This window comes from Ruditapes philippinarum, unplaced genomic scaffold, assembly GCF_026571515.1.
Source record: "Ruditapes philippinarum isolate M1 unplaced genomic scaffold, ASM2657151v2 ctg1267_1_1_1_1, whole genome shotgun sequence".
Lineage (NCBI taxonomy): Eukaryota > Metazoa > Mollusca > Bivalvia > Venerida > Veneridae > Ruditapes > Ruditapes philippinarum.
This window is the reverse complement of record NW_026859684.1, coordinates 320,012-342,476: the sequence shown is the minus strand read 5'-3', so window position 1 is coordinate 342,476 and position 22,465 is coordinate 320,012. Positions and strand designations below refer to the sequence as shown.

Below are 22,465 nucleotides of genomic sequence, written 5' to 3'. Positions count from 1 at the left end.
TGATGATGTTTGTTTATTTCTACACCCCTCTGTTGTGAATGAATAATATAATATATTGAGTATTTTCAAATTAAACCATTTTTAGCTCGACTATTCGAAGAATATGAGAGCTATTGTAGTCGCCCGGCGTCCGCGTCGGCGTCTGCGTTGGTTAAAGTTTTTTGTAAAGTCAAATATCTCAATTATTACTTGAGATAATCAATTGAAACTTACAATACTTATTTATAGTAACAAGGTACACCAGATTGACAAGTTGGATAACTCTGCCTACAATATTGACAGAATTATGCCCCTTTTTAACTTAGAAATTTTGGTTAAAGTTTTTTGTAAAGTCAAATATCTCAATTATTGCTTGAGATATTCAATTGAAACTTACAATACTTATTTATAGTAACAAGGTACATCAGATTGACAAGTTGGATAACTCTGCCTACAATATTGACAGAATTATGCCCCTTTTTAACTTAGAAATTTTGGTTAAAGTTTTTTGTAAAGTCAAATATCTCGATTATTGCTTGAGATATTCAATTCAAACTTACAATACTTATTTCTAGTAACAAGGTACATCAGATTGACAAGTTGGATAACTCTGCCTACAATATTGACAGAATTATGCCCCTTTGGAACTTAGAAATTTTGGTTAAAGTTTTTTTGTAAAGTCAAATATCTCAATTATTGCTCGAGATATTCAATTGAAATTTAAAACACTTTTTTATAGTAACAATGTACATCAGTTTGCAAACTTGCATAACTCTGCCTGCAATATTTGCAGAATTATTTGCCCCTTTGAAACTTAGAAATTTGGGTTAAAGGTTAAAGGTCCTCAAAGATATTTACTTGAAACTTTACACATGCACTTAGGGTCATAATTGGAGGGTCATAATTGTATGTCACTGACCAAGTTCCATAACGCTATCTTGCATTAAGGCTGATTTTCATATCCCCTTTTCTACTTAGTCCTCTTGATTAATGTTTACATGCAAGTTTTACATATCTCAATAAACTATTAAAGATATTTATTTAAAAACTTTACATATGCATTTAGGGTCATAATTGTAGGTCACTGACAAAGATCCATAATTCTATCTTGCATTTAGGCTGATTTTTCTCCCCTTTTTCAACTTAGAAATTCATGGTAAAGTTTTGCTTGTAAGCTGTTATCTCAATAACTACTGAAGGGTTTGTGCCTTTTTTGGGACAATTTTATGCATTCATAATAATAAAGCAGTGATTTACTTGATAAAACATCTTAATTAGAAGCCTTTGTACCTTTTCTGTCAAATTTATGTATTCATAGGTAATTAGTATTATTATACTCAATAAAACACCCTTGTGACATTACCTTCCGAATAGTCAAGCGAATACTGTATGATTAGACTCTCTCTCTAAGGCCTATAACATGAATTTATAAAAAAAAATTAGCCCTTTTGTGAACTTAAAAAATTTAACATTATCAAGGCTCTTTTACTATCAAGCACTTAGAATAGTCGAGCATGCTGTCCTACTGACAGCTCTTGTTATACAAAGAAGACTATTCAGCAAGTGTTTAGAAGGGTTGATGATTCTGTCTATGAGCCTACCAATAGTTATGATGAATCAATAATGATCAATGAAGTATTCCATCAATAACACATCTCGCATATCTACGCATGATAATGCATCCTGGAAAACTAAAATAACACCCTTGTTGCTGACTCGTGTTATTTCACGCCTATTACAGTTCAAGGGTTGCTAACATGTCTATTTCCCTGTGAGACGTGTTATTTTTTATTATTGTGAGCCAATATTTTAATGTAATTTTTCACTACTATACGTCAAACTTACTAGCTATTCAATCGTTTTTTTTATCAGGGGAGAGAACTAGAACATTACATTTTCTTAAGTCTATATAGATTACTCTCCCTTGGTGTACCTGACATTAGGCCATGTAGAAAAAAGTTTACATGGGGTAAAATGAGCATATATAATGCTATAGAAATGGTAAAAAACCGTTACTTATCCTCGTCCTGCTGGATGAAAGTGATCAGCCTTTCTCACTCACTATGACATTCAGCATATACGAGCGCGTATGTGTCTTATCAGGCTGTCAATTTTCATTAGCGAAAAAAGAGCTATTGCAACAGTCCTGTTGTCTTTGCTATTGCATAACTTTAATTTCTCAATTAATTGCTTTTATACAAAATAACAAGAACCCTTGAATAAGTCTGAACTTGACTTTTTCTTATAAATGACCTCGATATTCAAAGGTCATTTTTTTAAAAATGTTGCTTGATTTGCGGTAGAACGTAAAATAACTGTTTATTATGAATGGATTGTTTTCATACTTTCACACAACAATGTTTTAGACCTTAAAGAAACATTTGTTATTATTGAATGGATTGTCTTCATAAAGTCTTTGTAGCATTTTTGATGTTCGCATTTTCATGATAAAAGGCAATAAATGAAGTTTATTGAAATAAACTTTATTATATATTATCAGCCATTACTGCCTTGGCTTCGATTTTTAGTCGAAATTTATGATGGTCCGGCTCGAAAAACATGATTATTCGTAGTGAGAAAACTATGCTGGTTGTTGAGGAAAGCGTGTTTGTTTTGAGGACGTGTCCACCATTGCCTTAACCTACTGGACCCGGAAGGAATAATTATTTGCCTCCAGAAAAGAGCCAGGTAAGTCTGAAAATGCTCTAAACTGGTAGCTCACTCTTTTTAGCTCGACTATTCGCAGAATAATCGAGCTAATGCAGTCACCCATTTGTCGGCGTCGGCGTCCCTGTGGTTAAGTTTTTGCATGTAAGATGGTATCTCCATAACTACTGAAGGGAATGGATTGAAACTTCACACACTTGTTCTCTGTAATTATCTAAGATGATTGGCACAAGTCCCATAACTCTGATTTGCTTTTTTACATAATTATACCCCTTTTTCGACTTAGAAATTCTTGGTAAAGTTTTTGCGTGTAAGCTGGTATCTCCATAACTACTGAAGGGAATGGATTGAAACTTCACACACTTGTTCCCTGTGATTATCTAAGATGATTGGCACAAGTCCCATAACTCTGATTTGCTTTTTTACATAATTATGCCCCTTTTTCGACTTAGAAATTCTTGGTAAAGTTTTTGCGTGTAAGCTGATATCTCCATAACTACTGAAGGGAATGGATTGAAACTTCACACACTTGTTTTCTGTGATTATCTAAGATGAATGGCACAAGTCCTATAACTCTGATTTGCTTTTTGCATAATTATGCCCCTTTTTTACATAAAAAAGTCTAGGTAAATTTTTGCTTGTTAGACGGTTTCTCCATAACTACTGAAGGGTTTGTACCTTTTCGGACAATTTTATGTATTCATATAGGTAAGCATTATTATACTCAATGAAACACCCTTGTGACAACTTTTCGAATAGTTGAGCGTTACTGTCCTCCCGACAGTTCTTGTTTGTATTTTGATATTTAAATCCCTTTAACTTCGAATGTTCAAAATTTAAAGGAAGGCAAATCTATTGCACAAACCAGCGGATTAAAGATTAGATTGCACTATGCAAATGGTAAACTTTCCTAATGTTGGGAGTGACCGCTGAGTTAATAAGTAATATACCTTGGCAGAAGAAAAATGAAACAATTTAACAAATATATAACTTTAATCTAGAAAGAAATATAAAAAAATGCATACAAAAAGATCAATAACAGTAACTGTACAAAGTTAAGGCAGTTGTCAATTTTTATCTTATCCTTCAACATTCACTTGTCAAATTTACTTTGATATCTTTCGTACTTTTAAAACAAAGTAATATCAAATACAAAATGTACATGTAATGCCCACATAGGAAGAGATTCCTTTGCAATTAAAAAACAACAGCAAAATGCGCCCCTTATTTCACATTAATTTATACATTATGAAATGAATCAGTACATATATCAGCTTTGTGCCCGCATTAATTAAAACAAGATAGATCTATCCGGTTAACTTGCACTTTCAGAAAATATTCTTCCACGAGCAAAACTCGTCTTGTTGTTTTTAAAATCGTGTACATTTTTAAATTACATTTCCAGAAAACATTTAAAAAACTGCAAAATTCTAATATTAAAAAGTTTGCCAACGAGAATCAGCACTACTGGAATACTTAAACAAAGTGTTAAAAAACGAATAAAAAAATAAATTCGAAAGTCCGTGACAAGTGGCCCTTGATTACGGACCGATGCATTTAACTTTGTCTTTGACTATTTTTAATCTACTACCACATTAAATATATCCTGAATCTAATTAATTGACAGCGTTAAACATCTTTCAACGAATACTGTTCTGACGATTAAATCTATTTCTACGATTTATGACGTCATCACTTGGATTTCCGGTTGCACCAGGGTGGTGTGGATTATGATTTAGATTTGGTGCTGCGTTCATTTTCCTGTCGTCATCAGATATGATTGGTTCCTCCCTATTTTCGGATACATTCGGATATTCAGACTCTCTGAACTCTAAAAACATGCTACTGATCATGTCTGTAACGACCAAATCAGATGTATTGATACTGATCATTCGTGTAGCAAAACAACCATCATCTCTGAAAAATAATTAAAAACTGTTTTATTCTTGTAAATTTATACTAATTAGAAGCAGTAACTGATACACATGTACATTAAAACCATTATACATGTATATTTTATATTTTAATAATCTTAATTTCAGTTTGGAAAAATTTGCAAAGAATCAATGTGCAAAATAATATAACTCTTATCATCCACTATTTTGAGCGGGTATATATATTTATTGAAATGGACAAGAAACCTACCGCAGATAGTGCTCGGCAAATTTTTTACATACTATCTTATCAGAGGGCTGCAAAGGTTTCCCGCTGATTTTAAGATATTTTTTCACATATGCGTAGTTGTTTCTTTTTACCACAATCAAGTATATCCACTGAAAAATAAACATGCATTCTATACCATCATTTTCTTTCTTAAGTATACACAGTTCCCGTAAAATACATCTCTAGTGCAAAAGTACTAATCAGTTAGTGTTGGAATGGTGACTATATATTCGGAAATGCAAACATAGCTTAGAATATTAAAAGAACATAACACTGTTTATATTTAAATATATATATATATACTGTAATAAGGATAATATCATTATCAATTTGATATATTTCACATTTGAAAATGTTTGAACAATATCTTAAATATTGTGATTGTATATTTCACAGACACTTGGATTGTGGACCTCACTCTTTCCCCGTCCCTGATAAGAGAGCTCCGCATGTCGGTGTTCAATTTTAAGGTAGAACGCGACACTGTGCGAACTTTCGAGTAGCGTCTTGAAAATTTGCATGCAAAAAGTTGACCATATTTCTGATTACGTTCCGTTGATTTAATTTCAATAGTTTCGGCCAAGTTTTGTACACACGGCGTCAAAGGGGTCACCGACTCAAATTTTTCGGTACACGTGATTTTATTTCCCCCACCCCTTGAGTAATTTTGTAACGAAATTCGACGTATGCAGATACGATTGAAACTTCAAAGTGCAGCAATAATGTTCAGCTTATCAGGAGAATTGTTCTAGAGTTTTACTTATACATATGAAAAAACAACAACAATGTTCCATTGCAAATGCTTAAAATTTAAAATGAGACCTGACGATGAAAAAGCATATTTATATTTAAAATCTTAGCCTTGGATTTAGGCGTTGATATTTTTGCTTATTCATAACATATGTGCTATTTTTTACGACCATGTCACAATTTCTGATTGATATATATACTCGATTTTCTGATTTGCTAGTAAAGTCTAAATACAGGTACATTTCAATATAACGTGTTATTTCAGCAAAAAGGAACTGACAGCAGTGAGATATGTAACAACAATTGTCTATCATGGACTTGGTCGAAGTGCAATTTTATTGAATTTATTATCGTCTTTCCGTTTTGTGACATTTATGTTTGCTGAAAAAAATGTACGAAAAACAAACAAATTTTCTTCTTGTTTTTAAGCATGGTTAATAACTTCATATGGAATTGTAAACAGACGAATGTACAGAAAATGACGTCAGACATTTAACGTCAATGCGTACGCTGCGCAAACAAATACAGCGGACAGTTATCATTGCGGCGTAACTTTTTGATATTGTAATACATTAAAATTAATAAACTTGAATCGAGAGATATGCCATAAGGAACAATAAGCAACTATATATTTTATGTAAATTTAGAAATTTACGGAAATTCGATCATAAATTAATACGTAGTCTACAAAAAATTCTGCAAAGTTATACATTTTGTATTACCCACACTATGAGTGATATACTGTGAGTGATATGTATTTTATTTCACCTATTAAAAACCAGAATTTGAATTTCATTTGTTAGCAAAAACTATTACAACAACTTGACAGAGTATATGCCAAATAACTGTGTGAAATATTGACAAATTAAAATAAATTCATAAATGAATTTAAGTCAATTATATAAGCGTGAAGCAACAGTCATGTCTGAAACGTTAGCTCAGTGGGTGTTGGATTACAGATGTAGCACGTTCGATTCTACAAGTAAATAAACATCTTTAATACATTTTTTTCTCGTTTTGCTCATCATTTTAGAATATCATAATGTTAAAAAAACGTTTAATTGAGGATTCACCATAAATGCTGTATTATAAACATCACTATCAAATCGGCCTTTTCAAATATTCATTATTCACTGTATAGCCAAATTTATGGCAGAATTTATTTTGAACAGGAAAACTTAAAAACAGTATTTTAAACATGAAATATTATAAAACGCTGTAAATACACATCTGCGGATGTTTAGCGAACCAGGCGACTGCACAAAGGAGTGTTGCGTTGTAAATCTTTATACAAAATAAAGATATTTCAATATATATTGTCATTTTTTTATCAGTACATGCTACGGGAACTGTAGCGGATCTGTCAATGTTTTATATGTTCTGTTCACCGACCATTTAATCAGTATGCAATTAACATGGAAATATTACATTTTACTCAAAGTTTTACTATTTAAAATGTTATTCTGACAAATGTCAGATCAGACTATTATTTCTTTCCTCTTGTAGACAGTGGGTCATTCTGAAGTACATCCGTATTCCAAAATGTATATTTACAAGAATAAAAATAATCATATTTTGGTAAAATCTGACCTTCTAATTAAAAAGAAAATACGTATTTTAGTACATACGGACATCATACAAAGTTCCCGTATAGAACGAGGGTACGAATCACGGTATATATTAGTCATATACGTATTGCATGATATACGGTCTCGTACATCTAAGTATTCAAATTTTACTTATTTTAACCTGTCTATCTATAATATTCGGAATTCCGTACCCTTTATTGTATCCATATATTTTCCGTAGTGGTCATAATGGCGTAAAATTCCGTTTATAGCGGGATTTTGACACAGGGCGAACGTTTAATGACATAAAAATAACAAACGCCCGTGATAGCGTGACTTTTATCCAAAGGGGTGGGGGAAATAAAATCACGTGTACCGAAAAATTTGAGTCGGTAACCCCCTAATTTTTTTAGTTATTTTGACTGAGTATACATTTTAAAGTACGTTTAAAGAAAAAAATCAAAAATTTATTTCAGGAATTTTTAAATAAGCCGCTTTAAAGCCGAAAATTGCGGCTAAACTTAACGTCAAATTTTACACAAAATTGACAATTTTCTTTCCATTTTTCAAACATTTTTTGGCGTAAAACGATAAATTTTATATCAGCTTAAAGGAAAAAATACTTTCCGTCGAATGCTGTAGAATTTAAGATATTTTGTCCGCCAATGGCGTTGAAATACCCATAACAGTTGCCAAGGATACGCAACGACGTCATGTTCAAAAACGGGCTTTGATGGTCAACTTTGACGCCGTGTGTACAAAATTTGGCTGAAACTATTGAAATTAAATCAACGGAACGTAATCAGAAATATGGTCAACTTTTTGCATGCCAATTTTCAAGACGCTACTCGAAAGTTCGCAAAGTGTCGCGTTCTACCTTAAAATTCAAAACCCAAAACGAAAAGATAAAAAAAACATAAGTTATTTATCGGACAATGTCACTGTGACATTTGACCTAATGACCTCAAAATTTACATAGAGATCATTTTCTGGCCATGACCAGCATCTCAGATAGAAAAACCTAGTACATGTACAGTTTGTTGTCAACCTATTGAGCGGACATCGATGTGGCTAACGGACGGACGAACGAGCGCAAAACCGTAGAAAAACTGAAGCCTATCATTTCCAAATCTTACTCATAAATATTTGAGGCAAAATTATCAAAGTCTCAGCGAAATACAAGGGCTGACAATCACTTTGTCCATCAGTGTCTGTGAAATACATGTTGCAAAAGTCTTATCGATGGGGATAAGCATATGTAGTACTAAGAAAGCAAATTCTATACAATTATTATACATAATATGAATGGTATAGAAAAATTATAATCCCCGTGCACATACCATACATAGCATAGTGACATTAGACAATTGTCATTATATGTAGAATAGTAAGATCTAAATTACATACCTTTAACAAATTGTAAAATGTAAGGAAGGCGACCATTACAAACCAAAACCATAGAAACAGATATACTTTCTCGTTGAACAAATTAATCGGTAATACACACTGCACTGTATACCTGAAATTAACAAATGAATGATGTATATCGAACATATTTAATGTAACTAAATTATGTAGAGTTGTACAGCTACTTTAATTATTATTAAACTGTGATTTCCAATTTCATAATAAGATAAAAAAGGAATATTTATATATCAATACACGACGTACAAATGTAAACAAATAAAAAATGATATTGTCTTCCAAGATCTGGTGTGTAATTTTCTATCGTAATTGTTTGGCACTGCCTTTCATTTTTCGGTAAAAGAGCAAAACGTTGGGGTCGATGAAGACAACTAAAACAAAAGTCATTATATTAATACGTTTACACTTGAAACTTGTTCAAAACCACAGTCCATCTTTATTATAGAAATTAATTTAGAAATATGAAGGACTCTTCATTTGTTATAGGAGGACAAACAATTTTGTTGAATTCCGTTCCATACGGCGTTTGCGGTCTGTCACTCAAAGCGGACTAAAGGACACACAAACGAACAACACCAACACTATATTTCTCTGACATTTCGTCAGGGGTAGATTGTAGAGCGTAAACCCATCCTCTGAACTAAAGGAATATAATATTCAAATATACAATCGAACAAACCTTTGTATATTGGCCATCTGCCTGATGTCAAAGTCACACAGGGTAATACGTGGAAACCTTGGCGATTCCTCGTCAACTGTCATTGTCTTGAATGATTGCAACCATTCTAATCCAAACATTCTGCTAGAGTCATTGGCAATAAAATCATTTAAAAAGAACAACTGGGCCACAACGTTCACTAGATAAAGTAATTTCATAGTTAAGTATAGGCCTGTTAAAAAGTTTCCTCTTCTTTTATAACAAACAAAGCAGAGCATACGTGAAAGCGTATCCTTAAAACGCGAAAACCTAGAGTTATGATACGGTTGACTGACTCGTATCCATTTATTTATCATCATGATTAAACCTTCATAAGCGTTTGTGCGGTCCTGCGGAGATGCATGTTGCGAAATTTGCGCATTTTTGATCAGTTTATCGACATTAAGACCGGAACCCTCGTGTAACATCTTCCACAGTATATTTGGCAGTTTAAATAAAAAGGCCTGCAGTAATAGGTATATTGGAACCCATTGGTAGTAGGTAATTTCCTCCTCCTGAAACAAAATAAAAACATACATGATTTAGAAATGTCTCATATCAAATTTCTGTATTTTAATAATTTTGTGAAAATTTTCTTTACTTTCCGCGCCTTAATTAATTAATCCTTGCAATCACCATTAGCAACAAAACAAGTAATGTCATCAAAGTCTTAGTAATTCGCCGAACCAAGACGAAGTTTTTGGTTCATGTGTTTTTATACGAATAATAAAAGGTCACCCATTCTTCTTTATGTGATTTATTATAGGATATATGGACAATGTACATCATATTTGTACATTTGACTTTCATTTGCATAGTTGCAGTCCACATTCTTTTCTCTTAAAATTCATTAAACTTTTATATATTGACTATAAGTATATATATGATATCATACATGTATATCGAATTCATCTTTTTTTTGTTGTAATTTGCTTATGAATTATTTTGTAAATTAAAGTGACAGCTTTTTGGTTCATTTAATAAAAAATATTATCATATTTTAATTTTACACTGTATAACAAGTACAATATTATAACGAAAGAGCTCATCACTCTATAGAATACTAAGAAAACAATACTATATTTACAATTTCTTTTTTTTTTAATTTGAAAATTTAGATAAAAGTTGCTTAAAAATCACTTCCTAGCACATACATTGTAGAGGAAATGTATCGAATACCACAAGTGAAGTAGCTCTGTCAACAAGAGCAATGTAATGTTTTAACTTAAGTGTACATTAAATTGTTCCAGGAATTCAGCCTGTAGCCCTATTTCCTATAAATATTACAGATGGTTATGATCAAAAGAATTAACTATTTACCTCACGTTCCTTAATGTTCGTTGGAATCACGTCAAACATTGGAATGTAGTACGTATTTTTAATCCAACAATAATTATGTATATATTTTTCAAAATATTTTTCATCATGTTTCAGTTCTGCAGGAATCCAGCAAGATATTGGTGAACCCACATATTGTGCCGTACTGACAACGGCGGCAAACACCAGCAATAGCATGACGGTGTAGACATGATTTATCTTGTCCACCCAGTCGTCACAGCGGCTGTTAAAGAGCCGTTTGAAGGACGGGATAAATGCAAGGACCTCCCTGAAAATAAATGAAGAACGATACAATTGCATGAACAGTCACATATAATAATGGTGCGTCATTAGAATACTCAATATTGAAAAAGCCATATTAAGGAATGTTTTATCTATATTTATTGTGTCTGCTGTTGATTTTCCTGAAATGTAAGCTTATTTCATATCGTATAAAAAAAAAGGTGTCATGCCAAGAAAAATTATGTTTGTTTAATATTGTTGTTGTTTAAAAACTTGCACTATCACTGACAATGTCTGTGTGATACTTCTTTCATTATTATAGAATAAAATGTTGTTCTACAAATAAAACGAAGACTAGTTTGATATTGAACAAGAACATGTATTGATGTATGTAGACATGTCTTATTGTACAAAGCCAAAAATGTTGTACACAATTTAGTCATATCAACAATATTAATGTTACACATATACATTTGTATAACGGCCATTTCTAAATGCAATCTCTCTATGATAAAATACAAAACCTTTTTACTAACACAAATAATATACAATTAAGATGTTTGGAACAAAGACTTCTTTCAATCCTAATCTCTAAAAAAAATGTTTTTGTATCTGATCGCAAGATCAGTAAATACATAGCTAACATCCACGGTCTAACACAAAATTTCCTAACAGACCTAAAAACGCAAAGTAGTTCTCACTCAAAACTGCTTAAAAACCAGCAATTTTAAAGACATAATGATTTTTAATGTAGGCATTTAACGAATTACAGTGCATTGAAAGTTCAGATTAGTCAATAGAAATATGAGGTTACAATCACAAATTTCGCGGATGAATATCATTTTAATCAAAGAAAATGCTATTTTTAGCTATGTCGATTACTGAATACTCCAGGGCGTAGTACACAAATAAATCTGACTGCCGAGTAGTGGAATATATACATGTTGGACTGTTTTGGCGAGAAGATTTTCGCTAAATTATTTTTATCAGTGTTAAACAGGTTTATCGTGAACAAAATACCTCGAAATTGATAAGGATTACAAACACGAAATGGAAATTCTCAATTTAGAATTACAATGTATTTGTTTTTATTCAGGCTACATATTACGTATTACTTCACCGTGGTGCAGGAGTATCGCGCTCGTATCGCGCTCGTTTAGGGTGTGAGAGGCCTAAGGTTCAAATCCTAGTCGAGGCAACTTTTTTTTGAAGTGTCTTTTTTAAGGAAGTAGCCACGATATGCAAGGATAAAGTGTGGCTGTCATAAAAAATGATTTTTGATGCAACTCTAGTCATGCAATGTATCAATCTCAAACTGTTATAGAAAAAAAAATCTTAACGCAGTCGCTGCGTAAGATGAATTATAGTATATAAAAATAAACTTATATAGGAAAATACATACAGATAGTCAGTATGATTTAGATTGCAAAGATCAGAAAATACCACAGAGCTTGCAGCCCTTTGATTTTTTAACATTTTTGTTGTTCGTGTTCACGAAATGTCACAGTTTATAAGCTACATATGGCTGATAAAGTAAATGTCTTATTTGAAATCTTTACATTGTTTTTTAATTTCTATATCTTTCATTTTTATACTCTGTATAACAATCTGTCAATATTTTATAGTTTATAAAATCCTTGTTACTACTAGTATATATATGTACATTTGACAGAGGATTATGGGGAAAACCGGACTTGCATAACTGTATACAGTCTTTATTATTATTATTATCATTATTATTATTATTATATGTATTATTATCATTATCATTATTATTATCACTATTATTATTATTATTGTCACCCTGTTCTGTTAAGCCTTGTCATATATTGTACAAAAAGAAGTATTCATATATTGTAAGACAAATCGTGTTGCACTTTGGTCTAGTGTTGCACCATGTTCTAGAGTTGCACTATGTTCTAATGATTTTATTTAGTTCTAGTGCTGCACTATGTTCTATTGTTGAACATGTTCTAGAGTTACACCATGTTCTAATGCTTTTATTTAGTTCTAGTGCTGCACTATGTTCTATTGTTGAACATGTTCTAGAGTTGCACCATGTTCTAATGCTTTTATTAAGTTCTAGTGCTGCACTATGTTCTATTGTTGAACATGTTCTAGAGTTGCACCATGTTCTAATGCTTTTATTAAGTTCTAGTGCTGCAATATGTTCCATTGTTGCACTATATGTTCTAGAGTTGCACTATGTTCTAATGTTTAAGAAGTTCTAGTGCTGCACTGTGTTCTAGTGTTGCACTATGTTCTAGTGTTGAGCTATGTTCGTGTAGTTATGACTGTTTTATTAGCAATGAATGAATAACAAATTTATAGATTGTAAGATACCGTCTATACTTTGTTCTGTATCACGTGATGTGAAATAACAAACAGCCGGAAGAAATACTTGTCTAAAGTTCACAAATATCTACATAATATAAACACTCTAATAATCGTTTAAAGTCGAGAAGCTGTAAACTAAAGTACTTGTTGACCAAAAGTTGACATTTATTATCCTTTGAAATAAAATTTTCATCCGTTTACTCATTCGTAACTTCGCCCTTTTCGTCAAACTTCGGATCAGGGAAGTTAATCGGAGTCACACTTTGAGACTATTCTCCTTTGGGGAAAAACTTATCTTTGGCACATAATTACATAATTACACTTGATTGTATACTTACAAAATTAATTACAGATAATTGAGTTGAACTGGAGGGAAGTTTAGAATGTCATTGTAATTAAGTAATACTGTAAGTCAATTACATGTACATGTATAGTTAACAAAATAGATTAAACACCTAAACAAAAATAATAAAGCAAAGTCCTAGACAAGACAAAGTTACACACTTTGACAGATTAAATTGTTTTGTTTTTTCTTTTTTCACTTTTTATTTTCCTTGTATTACATCAGGTCGTTATTGGTACGCCTTAACATATTTTATCATCTAATATATTTATACAGTGTTGCCCTCACATGTTCACGTGACCATGGTGACTGTTTATTATTATTATCATTATCATTATCATTATCATTATCATTATCATTATTATTATCATTATTATTATTATTATTATTATTATTATTATTATTATTATATAAAATAGTTTATAGTTTCGACAAAGAAGACAATATTCATTCTAATATATATCTAACGACATTGATAACAGATGTGTTTCAAAAAGAGCTTACAATCGTGGAAGAATTAGAGCGTCTTAGTATTATGTGCACAGATTAGCATAATTCTTTTTTCTAATTTAAATACATATACCCTTGAAGTGTATTTTAAGTGTTTTCTTTCATGTTTAAAAACGTTTGTACATGATTATTTCCCCAATCTGAACAAATTTGAATATAAGATTAAATTTTTAAAAGCAGAATGCCAGCTTACATTTTTTGTGTGTGTACATTGATAAATTTCAAATATTTCTATATACAGTATAGTAAAAAATGTAAAATGAACGAAATATTGATTTTACACAATAGTATTGAAGCAGTGTTTATGTTTTTGGATTTGCCTTGGCTTTCGGCACTTAGTTTTCAAACAATTTATTTCATAGCAAGTAAAATTATGCATAAGTATAGTACAGTCCAGGTTTTAAAGGGGATAAAAATGAAACATGCATAGGCTTTAACTGCATTACGAATTTATTATTTATATATAACAAAAATCTACAAATTTACTCATCTGCTGGCATACAGCTTTAAGCGAGCAGCAAATTGATGCCGAGTCAAATTACCATCTGAATTAATGACTACAGTTGAATAATGATGCAGAAGTTAGTCGTGACAAACCTATCGTTTATCCGATGTAAATTGACCTTATTTATAATTCAAATTTTATAGGTCGAGTATAGCCACGATGGTGAAGGGTGGAAACTACAATAGTGAAAACACGAAATTATATCGAGGTTTCATTACTTCGACTTTTAACCATTGTATTTTCGACTTTCATTATCGTTGCTTCCACTTTTCATCATAATTTCGTTTTTTTTTTCGACTTTTCCAATTTCGTGTTTTCGTTGTTTAGAGTAATTTATGTGTTGCGATGGCCCATACGGGAGACCGTATAAATATGATGATAGCATTAAGTGGGAAATAGAAAAAGTAGCACCAGGAACATCTCCACGATTATTCATAATAATGTAAAGTTGCTCGTAATATGATTGAGAAGTGGTAGGGATGGTGTGGACCTTTTGAGACCATTGCCAACAGGATGGGCACTATATAACTTCATCCTGTTATCTGTTTAACTAGTTTCCTTGTATACTTAGTATTGTATTTTAATGACTTATTTTGCGGAGTCTTTTTGACAGTATAAAATTGTTTTATAAGTACAATGTATTATACAGCTGATAAAATTTGTATTTGACCAGTGCTCCTATACGGTACAATGATATATACAATATTGTTTTAAAATCACATGATAAAGTTTACATCTCGTCGTATTCATTGTTCGAATTGCGTGCCTTTCAGATGTATAAATAATTTTTAAAAAATCATTACACTAATTTACATATAAGATGTTACAGAAACATTGAATGGCTAACAGTCCATGACGTAAACAACACTGATACTATATTTATCTACGCAGTTGTACAATTTAAAGTATATTCTTTAGATTGTATGCGCCTCAAACTAGCTGATATAACTTTTTTTCCATTACATTTAACAAACATTTATACAAGTTTAATAAATAAACCTAAAATTTCATTAACATGATAAAGTTTATCATATTAACATGTATATTATATACAGGCGTGTCGCACATGGCGATGGTCGATTACAAAATACTTACATTTTTCTGTAATTCCTTTCTCAATATTTAACGATAATATCTATCCTCCGTGTCATACTACATCCCACTGTGAGTTTTCCTTTTCCTATAATTCACTTTTCCCACAAAAGCTCATACACATATTATAAACGTGCGTCACTATTTTCTCAGTTTAACAACACATCTTATAAAAAGTGTTAATTTCTTTCCAGATATTTCTATAAACGCTAGATTTTTCTCCTATCTCAGCTATGTAAAATGAAATTTTTCTTTACTTCACTGTGTTATTTGCTTCACTTTAAAAGCTGAATGTACATAAAGTCGTATAGGGTATGATCAAATAATTGTCATCTATCTAGCTGGGTCACCTATAGTAATAATACAACTACACAGTGTCCACAAAGCTGTCGGCTATTTTTGAACGTCTTAATTCTAATGTAAATGTTTACAGGTTTAAGCTCAGTGAAATAATCTTGAATATTGGAAAGAAAGTTAAGAAATATCCAAATTTGCATACCTTTAAAGAAAATATTAGACGATGCATTTACGGGGTGGTAAAAGTTTACATTTAAATAACCCCGAGATTTTTAATGTACTTTTCAATGCTTAAATCATATCCCAAAGCTACTTGTATATATACCGATCCCTTTTTACAATAATTTCATTTCAAACTACAAATGTATTTGGATGGTATTTTTATTACATATGTTTTATGGAATGAAACATGCATTTTCAGACGTTCATTTATTTCCATTATATTCATTGCAGCTTTTGAATTTATCATTCTTCTATTTACTCGTCATCAGTATTCTGTTCTTCTATTTCATGCGTTTTACCAAATGATGATCTAACATAAATCATTATTGCATTCAAAATTATCAATCAAGCATCGTTTTCATTTTCTGACACCCCCAACTTCCCCCCACTTAATATATGTAAAAATATCAAATTCAAATTATTTTCATCAAGCCTCGTTTTTTTTTTTTTTTTTTTTTTTTTTTTTTTTTTTCGAGTCCAAATTTCATATCAAATGCATATTGTACTGGTTCTAGCCCCGTTTTCATTTTTAGAGTCCACATAATCCATATCAAATTCATATTGTACTCTATAAGTTACTTTATATTCATATAGTACAGAACACTGTTTAACTGAGTTTAATTATTGTGTTTTAGACTCAGAAATGGAAAAAACGAGGCTTGATGAAAATAAAATGAAAGCAGAGCTTATGAATATGATATTTTTACATATTTTAATTGTTAGTTAATTTAAGTTATATAATTATCTACTTTGTATATTTTTGTCTATAAATATACAATTTTAAGAGTATATTTGTATTAGTATATTATATATATTTCTATAACTGACATCATTTGATCTTTTCGTTTTATTATTTACGTAATGTAATAACAACTAAGTGATATTTATTGCTTTCATTTTTTTTTTCCAATTTAGATGTAAATTATGTAATTTGTTTTTATCCGTATGTATTATTTGTGTTTGACATTGTTGATGTTTACCATTTAGCTGCATCATTATCTGTTTTGATTACATGTATTTACATTAATAATTTAGATTGATACTTCTTACTATAAATGATAACCATATTACTTACAGGGATTGGAATGTTGCAAAATAGTCGCTGCGTCTAAATTCAGTCAATCTTCTTAACGTGTAAGATTTTAATCGCCTTCCATTTAATCTGGTTTATTGCTTTAAAACGATTTTCATGTAAGTGTAGTTTTAAACCATTAAAGGTGAAATATTTATACTTCTTGGCCTAGAATTTCAACCTGTATTTGATCACTGTATTTAAGATAAGCGAATTGTGTAGTCAAATGAGACTCCGTCCCCTCCCTGAATGACATACGCTTGGGAGGGCACGCGGGGACAACCGGAACATCTCGGTTATTATTCATCTTATCCTTAAGGACAATCGCAACTACTCGGCCCTTTCCGTCAGTCTTCGGATAAGGACCTCGAACACAATAGTATGAATACACAGAACGGATGCGGTATTTCGGTCTAACCTACGCTAATTAATTAAGAAACTAAACATGTAAACAAATAGTAATTTAATGCTGGGAGTTGTTTAAAAGTTTATTTCCAATATATGTAGTAAAGGTTCACCTAAAATAAGTGATATCATAGGTACAAAAGCAAAAAAATAATTATTTATATATTTATTATTATGGTTGTAGAAACCGAAAGTACAAAAAACCAACCTGTTGACATTTCGTCAGATTTGTTTAAAATTGAACATCAGTGGGCATATTTAAAGTACAAATTGTTGTCAGACATATTTTCAAGCAAAAGAGTACCGAAACAGGCGTTAGATGTCAAATATATACATTCGTTTTACATTATCTCTGTTTTTGTTTACATCAGTAAACCACGTGGTATAACTACTTTCAATCCGTATTGTTTCCGAGGTCAATATTGTAGATAATGGCCGAGGCAGTTCCGAATGCCTTAAGGAAAGGGCCGAGAAGATGCGATTGACTACGGGATAGTCGTGTAATAAAAGCGTTGGTAAATGTCATGCACTATGGTATAGTCATGTAATAAAAGCGTTGGTAAATGTCATGCACTGCGGGGACAGTCATGTAATAAAAGCGTTGGTAAATGTCATGCACTGCGGGGACAGTCATGTAATAAAAGTGTTGGTAAATGTAATGCACTGCGGGGAAAGGCATGTAATAAAAGCGTTGCTAAATGTCATGCACTATGGGAATAGTCATGTAATAAAAGCGTTGCTAAATGCCATGTACTGCGGGGATAGTCATACAATAAAAGCGTTTGTAAATGTCATGCACTGCGGAGATATTCATGTAAAAAACGTTGCTGGATGGCATGCACTGCGGGGATAGTCATATAATAAAAGCGTTGCTAAATGTCATGCACTGCTATGCACTGCGGGGAAAGGCATGTAATAAAAGCGTTGCTAAACGTCATGCACTGCGGGGAAAGGCATGTAATAAAAGCGTTGCTAAACGTCATGCACTGCGGGGAAAGGCGTGTAATAAAAGCGTTGCTAAACGTCATGCACTGCGGAGACAGTCATACAATAAAGGCGTTTGTAAATGTCATGCACTTCGGAGATATTCATGTAAAAAACGTTGCTAAATGGCATGCACTGCGGGGATAGTCATGTAATAAAAACGTTGCTAAATGTCATGCACTGCGGGGATAGTCATGTAATAAAAACGTTGGTAAATGGCGTGCACTGCGGTGATAGTCATGTAATGTAAGCGCTACTAAATGCCATGTACTGCCAGGGGAAATATTTTAGCGCCTAAACAAAACCACTGTATTTGCCCTGCCAAGCTGAGACATACATGCCCTGTTTGTCCCACTATCGCGCGCGCTTTACATTGCATGGAGATCTAGGGACGGGTGATGCATTATAAAGATTTTCTTTTAGAAGAAATTTTGTTAATATGTTAAATATTGTTACAGGTATGTCAATAGAATCTAAATAGGGCACAAATTTATAAGGTACATTGTAGTACAAGAAATATGACCCAAAATCACAAATTATTTTTAAAAAAAACGGGACTTCTAATCGTTTTAATATTTAAAGAAAACATCAATATATACTAGTACTTGAAATGAAATACATTACATTACATAAGATAAAGCCAAAATCGATTCCATGCTATATTTATGTCAACCGCTAACAATACTAGCAGACGACATTCCCTTTTTCTCCCCATATTTTTATCTGACATTATTGAAATATTTCAATGCGGAACAAACGTGGTCCCATACAATAAGATGACAAAATGTGTGTCCTTGTTTCTGACCTCTACATACTAAAGGGTGTGCTACAACTTAAAATAAATTTATTGTTTGGACTATGTGTGAATTTATAACAGCACCATGCGTTATATAGTAGACTTGAGTACACTTGCTTATGGGTATGTTACAAATTAGAACACAATGTTTTTCACAAGCATTTTTGCCAGCATGAGTTTATTATTTTTTTTGTACGCCTGTACAATTGGAAGATTGCGATTAATTTCTGTAAAAACTTTGCGATTAATTTCTGTAAAAACTTACCATAATTAAGTACATAAATACTTCATTGAATAAATTTAGTCTATAAAGCCATTCTTTATGAAATGTTTACTATAATTTTTTCTCTGTTCTGTTTACTATAATTTTTTCTCTGTTTTTGACCTCACGATTCAAAAGACTGGCTTTTTTATTTTTTGCATTTTCTGAATTAAGAAGAAAATAGTCCGACATGACATTAGTGAAAATACGGAAACTATTTTAAACTGCTGTAAAAATAATTTTTTACAGTGAAAATACGGAAAATGAAAATGCATGTATGCATATTATTTCATCAATATTTCTCCATAATTCATTTAATAAGTATATATAATACATGAATATTACACGTAAACAGAAGAAAACATTCCGGAACGAAATATTCTTTTGCTAGTTTAAATAGGGTTTTTACTGTTTAATTATGGTTTTGTGCATTTAAAAATGTCACTTCAAATAATACATGTACACTAAAATATTTCTTTCTTACATGTATTTTGCAAGTACTGGTATTTTTTTTCAAAATTCAAACAATAACTTTATAAATTACAAGCACAGATATATATATATATGTATGCACTTCAAAATCAACATAGAGCCTAAACACATTTAACTGAATGTACATATTCCTTTTTTCCGAAAGTTACCAAAAAGAAAACTTCTGTTGATAAACTTAAGCAGTAAGTATACATGAACAGTCTAAACTGATACAATTTTAAGTGATCGTTATTGTGCCAAATTCACAATATTTCCCCACGTTTCCCTTTCTTAATGGATGAATTAAACATTTTCTGTACTTTGATTTCCTATGTCGTAATTTTAAAACATATACATATATAATACGCATATTTCACTATGTTTTTACACAGTTATATATACATGTATATCATTATTGGCATGAATAATCCAAGAAATGAAACTTAGTTAGTACATGACAAATAGAGAGTAAATTTAAAGTAATGTGCACCTGTATTTATCAACAGCACAAAAGTTTTAAAATTTTAAAGGCCCATAGTATGCCAAAGAAATACTATCATTTTTGACAATTCTAAAGAATTAAAAAATGGATTTCTTAATGAAGAAAGACAACATACAGAATAAACAGAAAGAAATATTATAAAAAGTAATGTTATTGTCTGTATTGTAAAACAATATCACTATACGTTTAGTACTTACATTTTATCATGATACCGTGTATGTAATCAACTAATTTTGTAAATCAACACAATAGGATACAAAATATACAATGTACATGTATAAGTAACACAATTGTCACATTCAAAGTTTTCATTTCCTGTCAGATATTAGTCATGTTTCCGGAAGTTTTGTTAAACGTGTAAAAGGGACATTACATCCTTCGAGAAGTTGAGTAAGTCAACGATTTCAAAATACTTTGTCGAGTTTTAGAATTGGACAATTATTGTACGACCACAATAATAAGATTTTTTCCCCAGATCAATTAAAATCATTGGTTCACTGCGTTGCCGGGAAATTTTCGGTTGGAAAACAATTAAGGGTATCTTGTATGTATCTGAAGACCAACTCCGAAGATGTCACGTGGTACAGGCACCATGAGAGTAAAGTACATTGTAATCTTTTTTGTCGAGGGTCTTTTCTTTTTCAAATATTTGTTGACAGATAACTACTAATTTATAGGAGTTTTTAAGCGGATGAAATATATTAGATTTAAACAGACCAGTCCTCTATTCATCACTTTATCTTTGTTTATATTGCTCATTCAAAAACCCTATATACAAAGATTGATTCATATGCCCATATATTTATAATCGACATGATGGTGTTAATTTGACTTTTGTTTGGAACGTGACTGAGAACTGAAAAGTTGTGAATACCGTTTAATTTTGACCGCTAAGCATATTGAAGTTTTGTCCAATTCAACAAATTGGATTCAAAAGTTGTCCTTATGTACAAATATCTATTTACTTAACGTAAACATATATAAAATATATACATGTAGACTCAATAGAAATGGAAAATCTTTATTCAACAACAAAAAAGACAAGGTTCAGCGCAATATATTACAAAGATAAATGCCTCGCCCTGTTACCTGCTAAATGAAACCATTTAACAATAGCAGTTTCTAACAATTGTAATACATTTGTAGATTTATCAAGCATCAAAATGCTAATTTGATTAAACGATTATTATCTTATATCATATATTAGTATCGTATTATATGCAAAAAGTAGAAGCTGTAAACGAAACATTTTGTACTTCTCTTCATTGTTGTTATATTTTTCTGGTCCCTTTGGGATCATTGATTTACAATACTTCTTAGAGTCGAAAATCGAGTACCGCTCAAGTCGGTGCTAGGGGCGTGAGAGGGATGTTGCACTTTTTCATTATCCCTCATTGAAAGACTCAATCAAACCGAGTCTGCAATTTTTCATGTAATTTTATTGTGATTAATGCTTCCGAGGGATCATACTTTTTTTCCAGATTTGTGTAGGTCTTTCAGATAGTAGTCAGCTGTCGTGCATTTTTTTCTAATGCTGAAATTGTAAAGTGTGCTGCAAAATCCTGTTTCAATATTCTTAACTGGATGTATTCCTGAGAAATACAATGTTACTTTTATATTTTAGATATTTCATCTAACAAAATGAGTGTTTGGGTTACTGAGAAGTGACTGCTTTTCAATGTATACAGTGTTTAGTAACTGCTCCTCCATTGTTAGGTAAATCATGTATATATAATCTTTCAGTGACGTATATTAATTGTATCCAATAAATGATTATACAGTCTAAAAAGGTCAAGAATCTTTTTATGATAATTGTTTAAAGTTGGAGGACATTGCTAGGGTGTTCATTACAAAGCAA

The 22,465-nt window shown here is 31.5% G+C and overlaps 1 protein-coding gene across 2 annotated transcripts; it reads right to left on the bottom strand.

Annotated features, from left to right (window-relative positions):
* Positions 1-3,620: 3,620 nt before the first annotated feature.
* Positions 3,621-20,954, bottom strand: LOC132757497 (innexin unc-9-like). Of its 2 annotated transcripts, none has more exons than XM_060748795.1 (6): positions 20,805-20,954; positions 10,570-10,855; positions 9,232-9,764; positions 8,535-8,646; positions 4,792-4,919; positions 3,621-4,563 (listed from the first exon to the last, which is right to left on the bottom strand). In XM_060748795.1, coding segments are annotated over exons 1-6 (1,338 nt in total). In that variant the 5' UTR covers positions 20,807-20,954; the 3' UTR covers positions 3,621-4,286. The 2 variants fall into 2 exon arrangements, with proteins under 2 accessions (XP_060604778.1, XP_060604777.1); XM_060748794.1 differs by lacking the exon at positions 20,805-20,954 and adding an exon at positions 15,600-15,957.
* Between the last annotated feature and the right edge of the window lie 1,511 nt (positions 20,955-22,465).